Source organism: Mirounga leonina, unplaced genomic scaffold (genome assembly GCF_011800145.1).
Source record: "Mirounga leonina isolate KUSES-001 unplaced genomic scaffold, KU_Mleo_1.0 Mir_118, whole genome shotgun sequence".
Classification (NCBI taxonomy): domain Eukaryota; kingdom Metazoa; phylum Chordata; class Mammalia; order Carnivora; family Phocidae; genus Mirounga; species Mirounga leonina.
In genome coordinates this window covers 4,591,645-4,614,859 of record NW_023270277.1, presented here as the reverse complement: position 1 = coordinate 4,614,859, position 23,215 = coordinate 4,591,645, and the positions used below count along the sequence as shown (strand labels likewise).

The following is a 23,215-nucleotide window of genomic DNA, read 5'->3' as shown; positions in this document are numbered from 1 at the left end:
AAAATCTTTAAAAAAAAAAGTAATAGTGATTCATCAAGAAAATCCCATTAGTGGGGCGCCTGGGTGGCTCAGTCGGTTAAGCGACTGCCTTCGGCTCAGGTCATGATCCTGGAGTCCCGGGATCGAGTCCCGCATCAGGCTCCCTGCTCGGCGGGGAGTCCGCTTCTCCCTCTGACCCTCCTCCCTCTCATGCTCTCTGTCTCTCATTCTCTCTCTCTCAAATAAATAAATAAAATCTTAAAAAAAAAAAAAGAAAAGAAAATCCCATTAGCTATGTTTCCTAAGCCTCTACCTCCCCTCAAATGTGCACTCCATCGCCCTAGAAGGACCCGCGGTCATTAATAATGGCTGTGCCTAAACTGGAATCCAGCTGCAATTCCCACTAGCTCTATGCCTATGCCTGGAACACGTCTGTTACTCTCCTTCTACCAGCCTCATTTTCCCCACCTGCACTTTGGGGGGCTTTTAACCCACATCACGGTGGAGTTGTAAGAATTTCGTGGAAGAGAATCTAGAAGATGACATGGAAAACTGTATACCTGATTATATAAATAATAATTTGATCTAAATGGGTAATTCTCACCCTTCTAGCACATCAGAATATTTCAAACACTAGAGACACGAAGTAGCCATTTCTTTTAAAAATACAAATTAAGGTAATCCTCAGAGCCATTTCCCACAGCCTTTCTCGAGAGCACCAAACAGAATGCAAGGCTTCATGAGACAACTGCCATGTGGGTGCCCAGAGCCCAGCCCCTAGTCCAGCCTGCATTCCTCAGTCCTGCCTGGGCTCCCCGTGAGTGCAGAGGCCCCCTGAACTTCCGCGATGCATAGGTCACCAACATCTCGCCAGCGCAATGGTTTTGGAGAGTTCCCAGAGAACCGGGTATGGATGAGCCGCGTGCAGGAGGGCTGTCTGCGGTCTCAGAGGTACACTCATCAAAACCCACACCAGAAGGAAGCGAGGCAGCTGAGAGAGAAGGGGGCAGTCACACGGAGCCACCAGCAGGCCTGCCTGCCCCCCGCTCTGGCCATGAGCACCACAGCAGCTGTCTGGGGGAGACAGCCACGCTATGGTTTGGTGCCTGCCACTCTTCCAATAATGCTGTGCTTCCAGTCGGGAGGAACCTGGAATGTGCTGCGTCTGGCTGGGTGACCGGTGAGGAGGGAGGAAGACCGAAGGCGGAGCTAGACAGACCCACGGAAGCGTTGTATGCAGAGGCCACGGACGGGCTCCCTGACGAGTTCGGGCCATGGCTCCCTTGACCATAAAACAGGGATGGCCCCCTGGCTGGGTTTGTGATCATAAGAAAGAACATAAAAGTACCAGCACAATTTCCAGGGCACAGCACCCGCTCCGCCTCCGCTTTGTCTATCTGCACGATAGGACTCCTAGAGTCAGAGGCACAAAAATGTATCAAAACCTTAGCCGCAAGATGATGATTTTACTTTTTGTCCTCAGTTTGTGCATCTGGGATCTCTGGAGAACACTGCAATGCCGTAAACTCTCAAAGCGCCATGCGGGACTGCACACCACGGGGGGGAGACTCTGCGCCCCCGAGAGGCACAGTACAACACTTAGCGCCCGTGGGAAACTCCTAGCAGGGGATCTGTAGGACTCCGAACATCCTTGTTCAAGAACGGGCCGACAGCAAAACCACCAGTGTGTCACGTCTGGCTGGATCATTCAGAGGCCTCTGCACAATGTGCAAAATGACTATGTTCCGGGAGCATCGATTTGTTTACTATATAAAAAGAGATGAGGATCCAAGTGTCCGGCCAACCATCCATGGAAAACCAGCCCAGTCTTCTTCCAGATACGAAGTGGGTCATGACTCACAAGCCATGTTTTTCAATCTAATAGCAAAAAGAGGTCTTAAAAGGAGCACAAGAGAATGGGCAGAGAAACTTCTGTAAAAATAAATATAGTACAAAAAGCAGGTATCGGTGGATTTCCTGCTCATGTTGCTTGGAGCTCTCAGCGATCAGTGTCTTCACCTGAGCTGCATTAGCCAACGTCCCAAGCGTCAGGGGAGGTGCCATGGCTCCCAGTTTACAGATGACAAAACAAAGCCTCGGGGAAGCTAAGAACGGGCTCAAAGACATACTCTGCACGTAGAGGAGCTGGAGCTCAAGTGTGCCTGACTCCAAAGAGGGGGGGGTTTGTTTTTAATTTCTGCCTTCTTCCTCAGTTAAGAACTATTTCATATGCAATCATTTATTATGTATTTTCAGTTACCTCCTACTTTTTTTTTTTTACTAGAACACAGAATTGTATGTACTTTTGTTTGTTTTTTTAAAGTAGGTTTCACGCCCAGCACGGGGCCCAATGCAGGGCTTCCCAGAGGCGACACGCTGGCCAGAGGGACAGGACATCCCAGGAAAGGGGGCATCCGCTGCACAAAGGGCAGAAGGAGGAAGGGGAGGTGTCAAGAGCCACAGAAACGTTCCAGGCATTTCATTTTCCGTTTTGTTTTCCAACTGTCTGAAACGAAGTTCCAAAGAGGAGACGGCATTGCATATTTGCTCCGAAAGCTCTGCTTCGGTTTCCTGCCAAGGAGAAGTGGGCCACAGAGAGCCAGCGGCCTCGCCTGAGCTACAGCAAGTCTCCGTGGTGTCTGTTTTCTCACTTGAAGGCCTGCAGGCTGCTGAAGATCCTGAGAGCGGGAAACACCGCTCAGAAACTGCTCCGAGGACCCGGCGTAGCTTATGCTCCTCGGGGATCCACTACTTAGGAACAGGCAGGTCCAAGCAACTGCGGTGGGACCCCACTGAACGCCGTTTGAAGAGCAAGGGCCTTGGAAGCACAGACCTGCGTCTGAATCCCGGCCTACCCACCTCCCAGCTGTGCGCAAGGAACCTCACCTCCCGGGGCCCCCGTTCCACGTGCTGTGGGAGGAGATAAGCCTGCCACCACCAAGCCCATTCCAGCCAGGAGACCAACCCGAGGTGGCTACGGTCACCTGCTCGGGCAGGCACCACGTGCTTTCCGTGGGCAGCAGCCCGGCAGCCCCCACGGCTACCGCCACCCCGAGTATTAGTGTACTGCTGGCCCTGCAGGCAGGTAGGGACCCAGGGAACGTATACCCCTCTGCAGGCTTGTGCTTACAGGTGCCCAGTAAGGACGTGGAGCCACAGATCTGGCGTGAAAGTCTCTCTGAAGAGCACCAAGTCGGAAGCCCGCGGGTTTGTCAGCTGCTTGGGGTTTCTAGTTCGATTCAGCTGGTAGGCACGGAGCACCTGCTTTTGTGAGAGGGAGCGCTGGAGCCGAGCCGGGGGCGGCAAGGCTTGGGGGGCCCTCCTTCACCACAATCAAAGCAAAGAGAGAGACTAACCAGCTGTGGGTTAGGTGAAGCCGGCGCTGGGCAGGGGCGTGTTCATTCAGGGCAGGCAGAGCACAGAGTGCCCATTCCCACGTCAGGTCCACACAAAGCACAGCAACCCCAGGAGAAGGGCTGGCTTGACCACGGGTGTGTCAAACGGCGGCCCGTGGGGAGCGGAAAGGCAGGAGGGTGCCCGGGCCGCGTGCAGCAGGAGGGCTCCGTGTGCGGAGGCGGTGGAGACTCCTTCCCCATGGAGTGGGTTTACCCCAGCAGAGGCCGCATGAAAGAACTCAGTGTCAGTGGGGTGAGGGTAAACCTGAGTGCGGCAGGGAGACGAGGGGAAAGTGGCTCAGGCCAACAGTCCCCATCAGGGCAGTGAGTGGCCCTGGCTTAGGGAAGTGACAGCCATGGCAACTCGTGGCGGGGAACTGGGCACATCCCACAGCCTGGCCTGGAACCAGCAGGGATTGGAAAAATTGACCATCAAAACGAGGCGTCCCCTGGGGAGTCCTGCAGGAGGGGTTACCAGCCCTGCTGACAGGGTACAAGAGGGCTGTTCTGAGAACCCCGCCATGGCCAGTGATGACAGGCAGGCTCTGATGAGGCGGGACCCAGAGTGGGGCGCAGGATGAGGCTGAGGGTGACCTGGAAGCCTGAAGAGGACTCAGTCCCGCTCTGACAACCTGCGGCTTTTCTGAGGACTCAGGGGCCTCGGCACCACTGCTCTCCACAGAACACAGAGCCTCCTCTGCAGGGGCACATCCTTCCCTGGGGGCGGGGGGGGGGCACAGCCTCCTCTGCAGGGGGCACACGCCCCTCCCACCACACCGGTAAACAAGCTGCAAGAGAAGCAGCAAGTGTGGACAACACTTTCTATCTGCTGAATGTAAAAACCAAAGTCACAAGGGAGCAAACATGAGTCTTTAAGCAAACCTCACCTTCACTGCAGAGACTTCCCACTGGAAGGCAAGTCAGAGGTACCGCAGTGGGAGGGTGTTAACCCACATACATTACAGACAGAAACATTAAGAAGCCATCATGTCGGGCACCTGGGTGGCTCAGTTGGTTAAGCGACTGCCTTTGGCTCAGGTCATGATCCTGGAGTCCCAGGATCGAGTCCCGCATCGGGCTCCCTGCTCAGCGGGGAGTCTGCTTCTCCCTCTGACCCTCCTCCCTCTCATGCTCTCTGTCTCTCATTCTCTCTCTCGCAAATAAATAAATAAAATCTTTAAAAAAAAAAAAAAGCCATCATGTCATCCACTCAACAAATACTAGGAGCCAAAACTACGGAAGAACAGAGAAGCCCTGGGGGGACTACCGCCAATGGGAGAATCCGTGCGCTTCTGTGTGCGGTTCCATGGTTCTGTGGGATCTGTGTGTTTGGATTAAGAAGGCCCATGACAGGGGACGCAAATACGGGACTCTGAGGCCCAAGCGGGGGACAATGTGAGTCCTTGCACAGCTGCTCAGAACTGGGAAGCCTGAGGGCTCATTCCAGTAGAGGGAGGCTCCGCTCATTTCGCCTCATTACGCTAAGCTATCTCAACTGTCCATAGAACTGAAAATTATTCCATCAAACAGAGAAGCCAACAGTGTGTTTTGTACCTCATGGATACGAAGGGGCTGGGGGCACCGCTAAGTACCTCCATTGGGGTACCCTGCCAGCAATGGGGCAGGGTTCCAGGACCCCAACTGCAAGAGACCTGGATGGATCTCCTGGGTAAGAATGGGGGGGGGCACGGGATGGAGAATCCAGTGCACGAAACAGGGAGAAAGCAGACCCCGAGTATCCTTCTTCAGCTGGAAGGTGCCAGGACCCAGGGGTGTATGGAGGAAGGCCCCTGCCCTGAAGTGTGGCCCACAAATGACTCCAGAGCAGCCTCCAGGCCTGCATGAAGTTTCCCAGCAGAGAGTCAGCGTTTTCTTAGGGGCCACTAGTAGATAAGCGTTGGATCTGGAGGCAAGCAACAAGTGTGCTGGAGTGGAGGCAACCAGAGAGCATTCTTGAGCAGGACCTTTCGTCTTTCTGAGCTGCTGCGTCTCTTCATGAGATGGGAGGATTCTGGCCACTTCACCGGGTTTTATGACAAGTGGGATAAATGTGGTATGGCCCCAGCAATTAACAAATGTTATTCCCCATCCTTTTCTACCCACAAGGCAGAGTTTTAGAGGGAACCTAAAAGCCAGAGATAAAGACAAAAACCACTGTGGCGTGCCTGTGAGCAGTGTGGGCAGAGCATCTGAGCGGTCTGGGTGGCGCCCCGAGACCATGCAGATCAGAAAGCAGGTCTGCCACAGGGACACAGAAAGGCCCTGCTGAGGTACGAGGCCATGTGGCCGCCATCTTGGCAGCTGGAAGCCCCGGCCCTCTGGTCCATTCTCAGCCTCGAACCTCAAGGCACCTCATCCTGCAAGTATGCCTTTCCCCATCGAGAGACCCAAGACTAGGACGAGGCCCTCTACACGACTGGGCCCCAGCCCACAGAGAAGAGGCCGGGCGCTGTGCCCCACAGAGCCCCCAGGAGCCAACGTGCAGGACAGAGATAATCCACTGGCTCATGGCTCCCAAGCTCTACACTGACAGAGAGGCCTGCTTTCAACCACTTGACATAGTTTTAGTCTCCCCTGTAGACCTTCGTTTGAATAGAGACCCTGAGCTGAAGAACACTTTGAAACTACTCCCCAGGATTCACTCTTACCATGTGGTGCGCGAGTGAGCTTCCTCTTAATCTGGAGACACTATGAGCTCTCAGGCTCGCCTCAGGGGGAGGAAGAGGCAGAACCAGAGCAAGAGCAGCTGCAATAGTGAAAATAAGAAAAATAAGAGTACCATCTGGCTCCTAGGACATTAAGCCATTTAGAACTCAAGCACCGACCACTCCAGTGACAAACATTTTTTTGAGCACCACTGAGTGCCAAAGTTTAGGGGACGATGAAACAAAACAAAATCCCCGCTCCTCTAGTGGGGGACATAGGTAAGCAGACATCACAACACAGTAGGACAAAAAGAACCAGATATAAGAGGAGCTGGAAGCTTCTACAGTTAGGAACAGTTGAGTGTAGGAAATGAGGACGTGGGGAGAGGGTGGGGACCGGAGCTTTGAGGCTGGATAAAGGCAGGGACCCGATTACACGGTGGCATTTGCACTCAAGAGGGTCTGAACTACAGAGGGGTCATTTGAGCTAGCTATCAGAGAAAGCGTGAGATAGAACCATTACGGACAGACAGGCAAAAGTGGGGGTGTCATGGGATGAGGGGCTGGATTGGGAGGGTTTTTCTAGGAAAGGTTTCCACTGGGTTCTAAAGCATACCACTGACAGAGTTGGCAGGGGCTGGAGGGGCACGAGACCAGAAAGGCAGTAACCCCTCTAAGGCTGCGTTGGGTCGTCAACCGCCCCCGACCCCCCGCCCCAGGCCAGAGCCACACAGGGAGCTGAAGGCTTGGGGGCCGGACCGTAGGTACATTTTCCAGTGAGACCAACTTTTCTGTGTGGCACCGTCTGCCTCATCTGGCCATTGTGGAAAGCACACTCGACTACAAATCCTAAGTCCCGGCTTCCTCCAGGATGGGCTCCACCATTAACTACTGGGGGACCCAACATACAGAGGAGGCCTCGGAGGCCGCCGAGGTCAGAAACAGAACCTGCGTTTCTAGGCAGAAATGCCTGACTGCACCACCCTGGTTTCCCCTTGGACCCTTCCTTCCTTGAGGTCAACCTCCCTCAGAACTTAATGGTCATTGTCCAGGGATTATTTATGAAGAGGGCTTCCTTCTGCTTAGACAATTTTCTCTCTTTCCTCTTTCCCACCTTCTCCTGTCTGTCCCCCAGGAAAGGGGCAGTTACGACTCCTCTGGCCGTGGGCCGAGGTGGTGGGCCCGGGGTGACGGGAGGCCACACGCACAGGAGAAATGGGGCGCGGGCACCTCCCCCACTCTCGGTCTGTCAACACGCAGGTGCTTCCTCTCTTCACGCTGCAGAAACAAGCGCGACTATTTTTTCAACATTTTCATTTTAGTACCTGGTTGTGGGAAAAAGAAAAATCTCCACTGTCCTGCTATCTCTTAGAACTGCAGATGCCCCTCTTGTGCTATTTTCCTCCCTTCCAAGTCCCCCCACACTCCCTACTTTAAGCACTTGATGTGAATTAGAGTTGCTTACTTGTTTTTACTACAATTCTCTAGAAACAGAAAACCAAAACAACAATGAAAGCAAGGAAAGGTGGGGGGGGAGGAGCGGGTGACTGAGACCCAGCAAGGTCACCGGAGGGCACAGGGCAGAGGGGACTGACTCCACCTGTGGAGACCACAAAGACTTTCCCTCAGACAAGGGGGAGGCGATTTGCATGAAGCAAAATCTTTAATCCCTCCTGACTGCTCCCCCATCCTAGCTCTTCCTCTAGAAGTGAAACTAAGTCCCATTCACAGTGTTAATGGCTGGAGGTCCCTCTCTCCGCCTCTCCCACATCCCTCTCCTGCCCATCCTTTCCCATCTCAGGAAAATGCCAAAAGCAATTTCCTGCCCTCCAGGTTGAAGTGACTTTCCTGAGGATTTGATGAGCCACATTTCTCGCAGACCAACACTGAGGCAGACTCACTGCCCTGTATCCAGTGAACTTTTAGTGATTAGCAGTCGTGAGTCCTGAGTAGACCAGGTGTTTAAGGGGCACAGAATCCTGTCCCCCAGAAAGCCGGCGTCCGAAGCCAGAAGATGGACACGTGAAGGTCTGCAAAGCTCCAGCTCCCTATCTCTGAAATGGACACGATACTGCTGAACATGCCCATGTTGCAGGGACATCAGAAGACATGAAGTAAGGTCTATAAAACGAGGGCAGGAGGGGAGAACACGGCTCCCGCAAAAGGGTAGGGAAGGCCGTCTAGTGACAGATTTTAACCTAGACATTTGAAAAATACACCAGCAGGCCACCCAGATGGTCCATTTATAACACAGTTAAATTCAGAAGCAACTTTTTGGGTTTTTTTAATAGTTGGAAGAAAGCAGTTCTTTTTGGACCTTTTTCTTTTTTATTCCTTGAGTGGGAAGAAAAATCAAGTAGAATTCAATAAAATGAACTGAAAATAAACCCCATATCCTCATTTTCTCTTTCTGAGGGGTGAAATGCTGGGTCTGAGTTAGGCCTGATGGAAAGAGAAGTCCCTATAATCACTAAGAGCAGATCATCTGGCCCCAAATAATACTGGCTACCTCTTACGGAAATTTAAACGTGATTTCAACATCCTCTTTAGCATGACATGGGTGCAAGTTGACATGAACAGCCAAATATTCTCACTGCACACTCATTAGGTTAGCACTCTGTTATAATCGCAAGCATGTAATTGTTAAATTTAAAAGGAGGTAGGGTGAAGCTTTTTCTTTCTGGAAAGGAAAGCACAGGTCATGATCAGGTTTTCTCAACTGCATTACTAGCTTCTAAAATTCTGTTTAACCGCTGACCTTTGCATCACGAGCACCTGTGATGGAAACCTACTTGGGTGCCTGACTGACCTCAAGGCGAATTCTTTCAGTAACCGCATGAGAGACTCTGTCCCTGGCAAAAGTGGGATCCAAGGCCACTAAAAACGAATGCAAAAGCCTCCCCCTGAAATTGCTTTTAACAGTTGTTTTCTCCCAAGAGACCAACCAGAGTACAGAAGATGCACTGGCACTGGGCGATGGTCGTCATCTGCTCCACTGGGTACTCCCCGAGACAGAGCTTGCACGACACCAGCGGATCGAGGGCCAGGTCCCACGTGGGCCGGTACCGCGCTGTGGTCATGGCAGAACAGTCTGAAACGAGAGAAGTGCAGGCCATCAGACCCCCCATGCAAACTCACCGGGAGAACCCAAGCGGGGATCACTTCCGGCTGCAGCGGGGGGCCCTGGGAAGGGGCCCACGGTTCTAGACAACACATTTGGGTCCTCTGAGTTGTAACCAGGGGTTCCTGACTTGGGTCTGTGGGTGACCCCTTTCCCATGCTGGTGGTAATGATCGTGTCTACCCTCAAAATGACAAACGACCCGTCCCATCCCTCCATCCTTCCTCTGGGCATTGAGTAAGACCCCTTCCACCAACCAAGCACCTAGACTAGGAGGGCAAACCTTAGCAAGCATGAAAAAGAAGTTTTTGTTAAAACAGTCTGAATAGATGAAACAGTTCTCCGGTTTCTGTTGCAGGAACATCCCAGGGGAAGCAGTGGGTGAAGCCCCCCTCCTCATCCTCAGTGCCCTCCGAATGGAAGGCACCTGTCCTCACTGGCTTCTAGCCACACCGCTCAGGTGTTACCTTACCCTCCAGAATCAGCCCAACACCACTGCCTCCTTACGCACTGGCAGATTTCCTAACACGTAAGCTTTAGGGGGGCAAGGGCCTGAGGGCAGACTTGTTCACATACGTGGGCCACGTTCATCTAACAGTGCCTGGAGTCGACCAGACACTCCACACACACAAATAAAAGCCACTTTCACTTCCTCATCCTCCTGAAACACTCCCTGAACTGCCCACAGCCTGCTTCCTGATAGCTCGGATTTTTCTATTTGTATTTATCATGCTGATTTCCACTGCTTGCTGCTTGGGGAAGGCAGGGCAGGTGTACGCCTCTGGTTCATAGCTCAGCACCTGACCCACGGTGGCCTCTCCACAACCACCTGTCGAGTGAATGAACAAATCCTTGCCTCGGGATATGCATTCTCACCCTGAACTCCTGGTACCCGACTAAAGCCCATGAGAGTTATTGTGCACCTGCAATCGGTAAGCATGCCCCTTGCTCCCCAAACTCAGAACTGAGTCAGATTCTGCTAAAATTTCAGAGCCAGTCCCTGGCCATCTGAATGCTGAGAGGGAGCTCCTGCTATCTGGCTCTCAGGATCCAAACAGATTTAGACAACCTGGGGTCCTTCTCTGTCCGACCCCACCTTCAAAGTGAGGGACAAATGCTGTGGATAGCAAGAGACCCCCGCATTCCCTGCTAGCTGGCGAGGCCATGACAGCAGGATTTGACTCGTCCAGCTCATACTTACAGCAAAGGCATGTATACGTTACAACGAAGATATAACACATGAAGGAAAAACAAATCAGAACACCAACCAACGAGCGGAAGGCACACAAAATGATTCTAGCATCTTGGACAGATTCAGAGGAGATCACAATTCCCCGCCGTCGGGTCTTCAGATTCAATTCAGGAACACTCTTCGCCAAATAAAAAACTAACTGATAATATAAGGCAGGATACGGTTTATGTGAAAAATCAGTGCTCCAGGTACGTGGTAAAGATGGGAGTAAATCTGGGTAGAATCTTCAAAATAGAAGAGCTTCATGAGGAAGACGAGGCTTGAGTGTGGAAGGGAGGTGACATCTCACGCGGGTAAAAGAGAGCGGCTATCAAAACAGGAGAGAAGAAATGCTAACATCTCTCACCAGACAGAGAAGCAAAAGGGACTCTGCTCTGAGACCAACAGGACGCCCAGAACCAGGACACAGCAGCTTCGTGCCCACCACCGGCCTTGGTGTGCTCGTGCATGCGATGGGGCTGGTAACCCCGTCCCCCAGGGTTGCCGTGAGGACCCGGCACATACAGGAAATGCTCAGGAAAGACCCCCAACCCCCTCCCCTGCAAGGTTTCATTCAGCCATCCTTTTATGGATCTGCGAGAAAGACTCCGAGGTGTCAGACATTTCCATCATCTGTACAAGTTACCTCTAGGGACAAGGAGCTGTCGTGAGAATTTCTGAAGATGTATTTCTATCCCTTTCTCAGGTTTTGTCAGTCGTGGCTCACTGGGTATCACTAAGCCAGTGTTCAGGTAGGACTCAGCTCTGTGGACTCTATGCTGGGCGTCCAGGGTCGGGGAGAAGCTACTGCACCATCTTGAACACAGTCCGAGGAGATAAGACACAGTGAAAAAAAAACAAAGGAACATCAGTGGTGTGAACTAACGTAAGCAGGGGAGAGCCTGACCTTGAAGAGCCCCAGCAAATGAGGGCAGCTACTGAAGGCCGGCTAGAATCCACACCGGGAGTAAGAACGGAGATCAGCATTCAGGGCAGGAAAGGGACGGTGCTCAGGATGACCCAGGACTCCTCCCAGGACAGCTAATAACCAGGAACACCTTAGTCTAAACAAAGGGTACTTTCTGTTGTTAGAAAAGAACTCTTTGACACAAATTCAAATAACTGTTGGATTGGTTGGCACCTTCCAAATAATTTAAACAAGCTTCATAATTTGACCCGCCACCAGTGGGGCCAACAGTCGGATGATCTGGGGTCACTCAGCTATTTGGGGGTGCAGAGGGAACCAGAGTCAAGATGTGCACTCCCCTGAGTTCATTTTCATTTGGAACATTCCTCCACACTTTGAACCTAAACATGTTATTTTTATTATTTATTAGTATTATTATTTTAGATGTCCACAAACATTTTCTAGATCCTGGGCTCCTGAGTCAGGGTGTTCGTTTTGTTTTGTTTTGTCTTTCTTTATATTCCCCTACATCTTTTTTTGTTTGACTCCCTAATGATTTTTTTTTTTCAAGTAACACTGCTTAAAGCTCACTGTCCAGAGTGACGATTAGGTTTTGACTATGAATGCTAGCTAGCCCTAAAAGGGATCAAAACCTGTACGAGAAGCACGGCAGGCCCGGGGCAGAGGCTGCTGACTGGTGTGTCCCTCCCAGAGAGTGGGGGTAGGTGGCTGTGAGTTGTGGCCCAGGTTCGGATCCTGGAGGGCACCTTGTTTGAACTCTTGTTCTGCCACTTGGTCCTTGACTTTGGAGAAACTACATAACCTCTACGAACTTCAGTGTTTTTACTTCTTAAAATTAAACACCATAACCTCCCACAAACACTTGTGAAGAGTGATAATAAATATATTTAAGATTCCTGGGACTTTTAACCTGCCTGGTAGCTGGAAGTCACTATTTTATGTCAGGTTCAAGACCCTGGACATGAACCCATATGGTCTAACGGGAGAGACAAGCTGCTGAGCAGAGAAACTAGAGGATAAACTCAGTCTTTCAGGAAGTCCCCCATGATGGCAGTAATCTCTGGAAGAAGGAAACCAAAACCAAAGCCTCCTGCTTTTTTTTTTTCTTAAAGACTTATTTGTTTTATTTATTTATTTTTAAAGATTTTATTTATTTGACAGAGAAAGAGAACACAAGCAGGAGGAGTGGGAGAGGGAGAAGCAGGCTTCCAGCTGAGCAGGGAGCCTGATGCGGGGCTCGATCCCAGAACCCTGGGATCATGACCTGAGCCGAAGGCAGACGCTTAATGACTGAGCCACCCAGGCGCCCCAAGACTTACTTGTTTTAGAGAGAGAGAGAGAGAGAAAGCACACGCATGAGGGGCAGAGGGACAAGGAGAGAAGATATCAAGCAGGCTGCATGCTGAGCAAGGAGCCCGACATGGGGCTCGGTCTCACAACTCTGAGATCAGGACCTGAGCCGAAACTAAGAGTCAGTTGCCTAACGAACTGAGCCCCCCACGTGCCCCCGAAGCCTCCTGCTTTATTGTCCACCGTCAGTGCGGTCCAAGATTGGACAGCACCCCAGAATGCGTGGCAGAACGGCAGACATCTAGGGACGAACCCTTCAACAGTCCTCGCAGCCCCAACTGCACATCCTGGGCAGACCGTGCATCACGTGAGCGCTCGCCCGCCCCAGAAACCGCTTCTGCCTCCCCGCTGGACTTGTCCTCTCCCAGACTCTCCTCACTCTTCCCAGCCTCTGGGTTTGGCTCTGTTTCCTGTTTACAGCGTCTCTGAAGACGTGACCCTTCACACAAACTGCAGGCTTGACCTCCTGCTTCCTTTCTTCCTGGACCATGATTTCCATTTGACCTCGAAACAGTGTGGCTGCCCGCTACCCTGGGCACATGTCAGCCGTGGCCCCTCACTTCCCTCTCCGTGAACTACTCTCGAAGCAGGTCCAATTCCGACTTCCTGGCACCACATCAGTATTCTTTCCCCTCGAGATTAGATATCCGAGCTGCCCCAAATCAGGATTTAAATGTAGACAACAACAGGACTTACTTTCAAAAAAAAAAAACGACACTGTTTAAGCCCGCTATGGGCCTCCCCTGCACACAGGATGGGCTGAATACGATTTTACCAACACTGAACAGCTGCAAACTTGAAATGGGAATTTGCTAAGAAAATCACAATGCACAATAATAGAAAAAACAGTCTTTGTTTTCCTAATGGAAAGGTCAAGTCATATGAGCCAACTATTTTAAGAACATCTGGTCAATTATAAGCATTACTCAGTATAAGTAATTCAAAATGTTTCTGAGGGAAGTGACTTGTTATGCGCCGCTGGGTCATGCAGAGTGGGCCCCGTGGTGTAAGATGCATGGACTCAGGAGGAGAAAGGCTGGAAGGGAAGGCCGACCGCATGTTAACACAGGCAAATCCCGGTGATGGGCCAGGGCCGTCCCAACCCTGTGCTCGGGGCTGTGCATGTCTGGGGGTCCCTATCCTCCCCGCCTTCACCCCTGCAAAGACACCAAAGGAAGGCAGGGTAGCTGACGGCCAGTCACTGCCCACTTGTCCCTCTCCTGATGACTCGCCTAAACTGGCTGAGTCTCGCCCCTGTTTCCTCCCATCTGCACCCCTTCCCAGCCCCCACCACACACCTGAATCTGCCCAGCCCTCCACGCCCACCATCAGCCCCTGGTGTTGTTAGCTCTGAGCTCTCCCTCAGCTCTCTCATCCCCTCAACTGTCCCCCCTTTCTCGGAGTCTCCGCTGCCTGTAGTCGATTGGTTCTGAACACGCGCTCCCCAAAACATCAGCATCAGCACTGCCCGAGAACTTGCTGGTAATGCAACTCCTTGGGCCCCAACCCAGACCTACAAAATCACTCGTGGGGGTGGGGGTGGGGCTGGGGGGAGCAGGGAGAGACACAGCAATCTACATCTCCACGAGCCTTCCCGGGGATTCTCATCCACAGGGAAGTCTGAGAGCCATGGTCCACGCCACTCCGCCTCCTGCACTCCCCCCAAGGTCCACCGGCCCCAAAGCCCACGTGGGCTGAGGCCCGACAAAGGCATCGGCCCTCAAAGCACCACAACGGAGCATCCATGTCTGCCAGGCACCAGGCTAGACTCTGCATATTGACTTTCATTTAATCTCTTTTATTTCTTTCTCTGGGTGAGCATGGCTTTCCAAGTCTGCTATACATGTTAGCTTATCTCCCCAACTTGATACTATATTATTCAAGGCGAAGTGCTATTTCCTGTCCTCTCAACAGTGCTAGTCACAGGCAGATCTTCCTATGATACATACACACACATACATATATATGTGTCTGTTTGTCTGTATGTATATATATACACACCTTGATTGCTTCACGTGCAACACGCATTGCTAATCACTTTCATGCATTATTTCATTTATCCCCACGGTGACTTTGAGACTTTAATGGTTTGCCATTATTCCAATTTTACAAATGAGGAAACCAAGGCACAGAGACTGGGTAACCTGTTCAAGCAGGCACAGCCACTGACCAGCAGTGTGCAGACACGAAGGCATGGGCAGTGAGCCACCCTGCTAGAGCTCCTTCATGTCTCCTTCTGGGAGACAGGAGAATGGGGCCTCCCCGCTCTGCAAAGATGTGAGAGAAAGGAGTTTCGGTTCGGCCTCTGAGCTTCCTGGGCCTTACTCATGTCGGCAGTGGCGGGGAAAGCTGCGGCCTCACAATTTAGGGCTGCCGGTGGCAGCAGAAACACGAGAATGGTAGCTGAGGAGAAAGTTAACTGTAGAGACGCCGACGTGCCCAAGCGCATGGCTTCATGATCCGTCTGGAAGACCCACGGATGCTACCTCCTCCAAAGGAGAGGACCCCAGCTCGAGGGCAAAAGCTCATGATTTCCAGCAACTGGGCTGCCAGGAATTTACACGATTAACCTGGAAACTCGCATTCCCAGGAGAACCTGCACACGGATGTGTACAGCAGCTTCATTCAGAGATGCCAACACTTGGAAGCACCCAAGATGTCCTTCAATGGGTGAATGAAATACACCAGTTTACTTAACTGGTGGGATGCCCAGACAATAAACTGTTATTCAGAGCCAGAAAGAAATGAGGCAGGAAGCCATGAAGAGACACGGGGGAAACGTTAATGCATATTCCTGACGGAAAGAAGCCGATTTGAAGAGGCTGCATACTGTGTGATTCAAACTACAGGACATTCGGGAACATGCAAAATTAGGGAGACCAGTGATTGCTGGGGCAGGGAGGGGGAAGGGGATAGAGAGCCAAGCTACAGGGGATTTTTTTTAGGACAGTGAAACTATTCAGAACAATACTGCAATGAATGAATACATGTCATCATACATTTGCCAAAACCCACATGACGTGTAACAACAAGAGTGAGCCCTACTGTACATGTCATGGACAGAACTGTGTCCCTCCTCCCCAAATCCCGATGTTGTAGCCCTAACCCTCAATGTGACTCTCTGTCTTTAGGAGGTCATTAAGGTGGCATGAGGTCATACAGGGTGGGGCTTACCGGAGAGGACCATCTGGTCTCTCCCTCCCCGAACTCTTATCTGCGTGTGAGGACACAGGGAGGAGACAGCCCTCAGGAGCCAGACGGGGGCTCTCTCCAGAACCTGACCACGCGGGCACCTGATTGCAGACTTCCAGCCTCCAAACTGGGGGAAAGAAACTCCTGCTGTTTAGACCCCACCCCCACCCCCGTCCTCCCTTCTACATACGGTGTTTTGTGATGGCAGCCTGAGCTGACAAGGTAAACGACAGTCTTCAGGTGATTCTCATGTGTCAGTGCATGTTCGTCCTTGGAACAGATGCCCTCTCTGGGGCAGGATGTCAACAGTGAAGGGAAAGGAGGTTGTGCATGTGTGGGGGCAGGGCGTATGTGGGAACTCTGTACTTTGCCATCAATTTTGCTATGAGCCTAAAACTCTGAGAAACAAAGTCCTTTTTTTTTTTTTTTTTTAAGGCTACATCCTGTATGGTTCTAATTATATGACATTCTGGAATTGGCAAACTGTGGAATCAGTAAACAGATCAGCAATCACAGGGGACAGGGAGGGAGAAGGAGGAAGAGGGCCGAATAGGTGGGACGCAGCGGATGTTTTAGGGCATGGAGAGTATTCTGTATAATACTGCAACGATACACACATGCCACTATGCATTTATCAAAACCCGTAAAACAAAACTTTACAGCACAAAGAGTGAGCCTGGGTGCATGCACACTTTTAAAAAAATACTTTAGGAAGTCAGGGAGTCCTGGGACGGAATGAAGGCAGCGAAGAGAGAATCTAACTCTACTACAAACGCATACAACAACCTCACTGCAGGGGTGGGGGGAGTGCTGAGCTGCGTAAGTCTGGAAATGAGTGGAATCTGGAAGACCGCAGGCAGACAACTGTCTACAGGCCCTGAGCCCTAGCTGATAAAGCCGTCTCCCCGGGAGTGTGGGTCAACAAGGCTGTGAACTACTATCCACGCACACTGGAATCCACAAATAAGCAAGCAGACTGTGGAAGGCAGGAGTCAGGCTTCTCGTGCTGGGAGTGGAAGGTCCCCGACGAGCAAGGGGAGGCGGCTGGAATGACCCACGTGGTCCTGGACCAGAGCTGGAGGCATCAGCGGGAACTCACGGTTCGCCTCATCCAGGTGCAGACGGCTGCAAACAGGACCAGTTGGAGACACGTGCGTGCGCGCAGGTTCAGAGACACACAGCTGTTTCCGCGCCCCACCAGCTGACGGGACACAGGCATGAGTCACTTATATATGCAAGGATACCCCCGCCTGCAGCAAGCACACCACGTGCCCAGGTCTTGGTTCCTAAGGCCGCATCCAACAAAGGGAACGAGGGAACAATGGCAGATTGAAGGGCTTGGGCCGGAAATGTTCCAGCTGATTCTGGAACATTCTATAATGCCACAAAGCAAGGAAGTCCTTGAACGGAATGGCCAGCCACGCTGCTGGGGTATCTCACAACAATACAAGAGCCAAACACGCGGGCTGCCAGTGCCTAGCACGAAGTGTATGGATTATGACACAAAACAGAAAATAAACGTCCACAAGCTCCGGCTGATGTAAATAAAAGGCTGCATAAATAAATGGGAGCATGAAGACACTTCTCTCGTGCAGAAAAAACCCAAGTAGTTTTGGTGGCTTCCCCGCCACGAGCTGGAGCCTAACCCCGACTCTAAGTGTGGCTGCACAGGGTGACTTGCTCCAGAGAGGACAGAGTGGACGCGGAGCGGGGGGTCACCGCAGGTAGAAAGCGGGCACACACCTGAGCCAGGTGACCCAGGCAGCATCAGCCATGGTGAGTCACGACGACCGCGGGGACCCTGGATGTGATGGGACAGAACCAGCCCTTGTGTCTCTGTGGGCTTCTTCCCAAAACCCACAAGCCCGGCCTCATCACGAGGAAAACATCAGACAAACCCCTGCAGAGGCAGCTACAGACTGGCCTTCCCCACAACCGTCAGGGAAGCAAGGGAAGTCGGAGAAACCGTCAGAGGCACGGGAAGCCGAAGGAGAACGGAATGCACTGGGGTGTCCTGGATGGGACGGGCCCTGGGACGGAGGAACGACACTGGGTAAAAAGCACGGACGAGGGAATGAGGTGTGGACTTCGATCACTGATGTTCCAGGGCTGGGTCATGAGCTTGACAAGGACAGGGGCTCCTGGGAACGTCACTGGTCAGGGGAGTGGGTGCGGGCGAGCTCCCTGTCCTTCCTATCTGCGTCATTTTCCTAAACTGAAATCCAAATCTGCTAGCCGAATCTAATCTAAATCTGTACATCTAAATCTGAACTGCATGAAAATAAAACGCTTATTAGCAAAAAAAAAAAAAAAACTTTAGTTTTCAACTTAAACCCAAATAAGCCTATCGAGATGCAGATTCAACTGGAAAGAGTAACATTTTAAGCCAGTGTTTTCCCCAACGGCCTTATCAACGGTGACACTGAAGATCTGAGAAATCCTATGCGAAGTCTAGTTGGACGGGTTTGTTGTTTATTTTTAACCATCAAACTCTGTGTGGTTTTTAACTCTCGGGCAAACACAGTGACACTCCGAGAAGGGCATCGAGTCTGAGGGGACTGAACCACAAACACTCGCTCAGAAGCAAAAGAAGCAACCACACAGCATCAGTGTTCTGGGTGGGGAGCTGCTCTTCGTTATTTCTCCGAAACAGGCTTCCCTGCACTCAGAGTCTGCAGGGGAGCAGGGAAGAGCAGAGACGATCAACAAAGAAGGAGCCACAGACCGGAGAGAGGGCCGCAGCCGTCCGGGCTGCCACCGAGCAGAGGACCCGTTAACAGATCCACGGGAGAAACAGCCACAGACACATTGCATGCAGCTTGCGCGGGCTTGGTCCCCTTCAAACACACCTGCACAGGTGAGGGAGAGGAGGGGCTCCATCGTTTGGAGAGGCCACAACTGGACACTGACGGCCCAGCACACGGGAGCCACCTCCGGCCACGGAGCAGGCCACCCCACGCCCCGTCCCGTCACAGCATGCAGAAAAAAAGGCAGGACTCGTGCAGAGGCCGCTGGACCGATACTTCCTGTAGCAAAGCCCCCAGGAAACCCTGCAGACGTGACAGATTCCTGCTGAAAATGCCCCAGAGACATTTCCAGTGACGACCAGGGCTGGGGCCTTGAGACTCTTCCTCCCCTGGCTCGGAGGGTCTGCAGACCTGCCTCCGGAAGCTGCCTCTCTGGTGGGCAGCTTGGCTTGGGACTCAGTCGGCATTCACGGCAGAGCACTCTCTCATTGCCAAGGCCGAGAAAATACTCCACATGCAAGCTTCAAGGGTCGTGGTGGCTTCCACGTTACTCTCGGCTTCCCACAGACGGCCCAGACAGGCCTGGTGCTCTGACCTCTGCCGGGAATGAAATGTACAGGAGACACGAAGGACCTACTGTTTCGACTCCGTTCCGCCCACATAAACATTACACTTTGGGTGCCGGCAAGTGACACTTCAAAAGTCAAACATAGAACATCATTACATTTAAGGCTGGAGGGGGTCTCTGGAGTGTATGTCCTCTTTTTTAAGATTTTTATTTTTGTATTTATTTGGCAGAGAGAGAGAGAGAGCAAAAGCAGGGGGAGCAGCAGGGGCAGAGGGAGAAGCAGAATCCCCACTGAGCAGGGAGCCTGACTTGGGGCTCGATCCCAGGCCCCCGGGATCATGACCTGAGCCGAAGGCGGATGCTTCACCGACTGAGCCACCCTGGCGCCCCAACTGTTTGTCCTCTCAAAGAGGATTTCCTTACTCTGAGCCATTCAGGGACTTACTAAGAGGTCACATACACACCCGCCCCAAAACCACTTCCTTCTACCTGAGGATGAACTCCCCAATGTATTCCTGCCAAACCCTGCCAGTGATATAGTCATTATGTCCCTTTTTTTTCCCCCAGACAAGGATACAGAGAGAGGAGCGGCAGAATATACTGACATCTATGATAAAGCCTGAACGGCAGTGGCCACCCAGGTTCCCTGCTCCAAACCGATCCTACTCACACTCCAGCAGAAAAGGACAGTGTGTGGGCTGTGGGAAGCTGGTTTACGGCGTCAGCAGCCGTCCCCCCGTTCCTGTGAGTCGCTGCTGGCTGGGAGCACGCCTCTGGCCAGCTCACGTGGGCGGCCGGTCAGACACAGTGCTTGCTTCCTTCGAGGCATCAGGCAGAAGCTAGGACGACAAGCCTGGGAAATTCCTGTGTTTGGGGCTCGGTCAATCCCTTGAGTTCATGGGTTAAGACGTAATGGAGTAAGGAGCACGTCGTGGGGTGGAAACAGGCCTCTGGGAAGAGTCAAGAAACCAGCTCTGCTGCTCATTGACCACGCAACCCTCGTGGCCCATCTCCATCCCTCCATGGCCCAGGGGCCTCACCTCCACTTGGGCTTCGAGAGCTGGCCTCCAGGACTCCTGAGGCCTACGAGCCCCTTACTCCTCTGACCCACCAGGTGTAACTCTGCTCCCGTGAGAGACCTCCCACTCTTGCTGCAGCCCCAGCAACAAACGTCTTCCCGGAGGTGAGAAACAGGTCTCAGTGTGAGAGAGCACGTTCCGGATAAAACCCTGCTACTACGGGTCTGTTTCCGAGCGCATGATGGGCCTGCACCTGTGAGTCCTGTTCTGTCCATCAGATCCTGTGAACATTCAGGCCCCTCCGGTCCTACCAACAAATTCCACCTCAAGAGGCCTTCCCCTCATATTCCTAGATCTGCGCATCCCGATCCTTTCACTGCAACGAGTTAGTTAGCCAATGCTGGTAGGTTTCCGCAAGTCCTAAGCACTACTCTAGACACGGGGCTGCAAAAGCCAGAGGCACCGCACACTGAGCACTGTCTGATAACCAGAACCTTCCTTCTCTGGTTAAAGCACCTTCCCTGGGAGATCACAGCCTGAAGGGAAAGGGATCAAATGAAAGGTAGAAAATGACAAGGAATCTGTTTAAAGAAGCTTTAGGGAAGGCGAAAGGTTAGGCTGCGGTTTTAACTTATGTGATCTACTTCAGACAGAAAATTAAGTAAAATTTGCAGCTTCCGAAGACTTCTTACTGCACTGATCTTACCAAGTTCAGGTATATCTGGAGTTTGTCTTTGCCTTCTGTCCAGGAGCTGGATGGGAGGGTGATGGGGGCGGGGGGCACTGGAAACACAGGACATGGCAGGCACCAGCTCTCCTGGTGGCCAGAGGAGGCGAGGGGCTTCGGTGAAGGAGGCAGACAGAGAATCGGCAAGAAGACACCGGGGCCCACTCATGCGTCTCAAATAACCAAGAGGCCTAAATGGCCCCAGCCTTAGGTCCTGGTGGCACACTGGCAGGCCAGAACCAAGAACACTCAGGAGGTTGGCAACATACGGGGTCTGCACACCCGGGAAAGGTATATGCTGGTAACAAAAAGAAAGAAGCCCAAAATGGAGTCACTGGCCCCCAGCACTGCAAGCCAAGACTTGATTACAGTTTCAGCCTCTCCCAGGAGTCCTTCTAAAAGGTCCTGATCAGCTCTGGTGAGGCCATCTGTAGGATAAAAATCCTGCTGTAGGGGCACCTGGGTGGCTCAGTTGGCTAAGCGTCTGCCTTTGGCTCAGGTCATGATCTCAGGTCCCGGACCGAGCCCCACAACGGGCTCTCTGTTCGGCGGGGAGTCTGCTTCTCCCTCTGCCCCTCCCCTTGCTCCTACGCACGCATGCTCTGTCTCTCAAATAAATAAATAAAATCTTAAAAAACAAAACAACCCTGCTGTTCTTTCTTCCCTGAAAAGAAGACGTTCCGTCCCAAAACAAGCCTTTCTTTTCTTTTGCTGCTAGCCTCTTGCCCACCGTCCTTCCTGCAAACACCTTCCACTGTGTACGGCTGCCAGAGCAGCTCTCCACTCGCTGGACGGGATGCTGCCCGATTCAGGAATCGCTCAATAACGCCAATTAGGTCTTCACATTTACTTGGTTGGACTTCGTTTTTTAACACAGTACACACACTGGAATTTCTGAAAGATATTAATGATGTTGCTGGGGTGGAGAAAACTCAGCTCACACCTGCTGCCACGGAGGGCGGACATTTACTAACCGAAGGGACCCCACAGTGTCTGGTTCCAGCACTGCTCCAGTCACCAGGAACGTTAGCCCTGAGCAGATGGACAGACAGCCCTGTCCTCTGGGAGCTCACACTCCAGGGGTCGGGGGGAGAATACATAAATCAGGTTAAGCAGGTACAACACACAGCACGTTAACCAGGACTGTGTGTTCGGGGGGACATTCAGCAGAGAGGGGGAGAGGTGCAGGGATCCTGCGCAGGGTGCTCCTTACGCCGGGGGGCGGAGGGGGGCCTGTTGGGGAGTGGCCTGTCCTGCAGGGCACGATGACAAATAGGGCCGATGACAAGTGCTCACATTCTGGACAGACTCTGGAGGAAAAGCTGCTGGGCGGCCGACAGTCAGGTGTGGATGTGAGCGAGGGCAGTCAGGTGGCCCCAGGGATTCCGACAGAGCAGACAGGACAGAGGCCGGGAGGAGCAGGTCTGGGTGCTTTCAGCGCTTCTCCGGCATCTGCCCACTGGCTGTGGGAAAACAGTGAGACCCCCTGAGCCCACCCCCTCCTTCCCCATGAGGTAGACAGTATTCTGCGAGGGGCCAGGCAGAGCTCCCCAGAGCCTCTCGAGCCGGGTTTGTGGACCAAGTGCCAGGCCTTCTCCTTGGACGGCTTTCAGGCTCAGAATACTTTTTTTACACTTTTAAAGATTATAAAACAACCAAATCGCAAACACACAAAGAAAGGCCTGCAAAACCTAAAATACTCACTATCTGGCTCTTCGCGGGAAAGTCCACTGACCCTCACTGTGTCAGTGGGCATCACGGCCCCACAAGTGGGGCCAACCCGGGGTTCCTGAACAAGGTTCACAAAGACCTGGAAACCCTCCCTGAGAGCTGGTTCCAGGTCAGGACCACGGCAAGGACCAGAGCAGCCCGAGTCCTAGAAATGCCACTGAGAAGGTGCATGAGCACTCACCCATACGCCGAGATGTCTGCCTCCCTAGGACGGGACATGACGGGGACTCATGACAGAGGGGTGCAGCCTGAAAAGGACATTTCTCTGCTTCCCTGCCTTGGCACCCCAACCCACTGACACCCACAGGCTCCCAGGAGGTGTTCCAAAAAGAGTTCAGCATGGGCCAGAGGGCCCAGCCCACGCACCCTGAGCATCCCCATCACTCGCTGTCACTTTCCCCGCTCACGGCCGCGCTCGGATCGCCCGCACACAACCACCCACACCCATCACTCCCTGTCACCTTCCCCACACCGGCACCCCATGGCCGTGCTCAGACATGCACTACGAACGTATCTTGATTGATTTGCCCTCTTCCCCCTCAAGAATGTGAGCTCCACGAGGAAGGTCAGTATTACCATTCGA

The 23,215-nt window shown here is 52.5% G+C and overlaps 1 protein-coding gene across 11 annotated transcripts in view; it reads right to left on the bottom strand.

The window, feature by feature from the left end:
- The window catches only part of LOC118007349 (E3 ubiquitin-protein ligase RNF144A), a 184,252-nt gene that overhangs the window by 101,583 nt on the left and 59,454 nt on the right, over nucleotides 1-23,215 (bottom strand). For 9 of the 11 annotated variants that reach the window (XR_004678385.1, XM_035000398.1, XM_035000394.1 and 6 more), the window contains one exon: nucleotides 8,965-9,110. Coding sequence is in view for 10 of the 11 variants with exons in the window: in XM_035000393.1 (XP_034856284.1) it covers nucleotides 8,965-9,110 (146 nt within the window). In the remaining variant the exon portion in view is untranslated. Of the gene's footprint in view, nucleotides 1-8,964; nucleotides 9,111-10,407; nucleotides 10,720-11,016; nucleotides 11,187-23,215 lie in introns of those variants that run through there. The other 2 variants (XM_035000396.1, XM_035000395.1) reach the window with 2 other exon arrangements.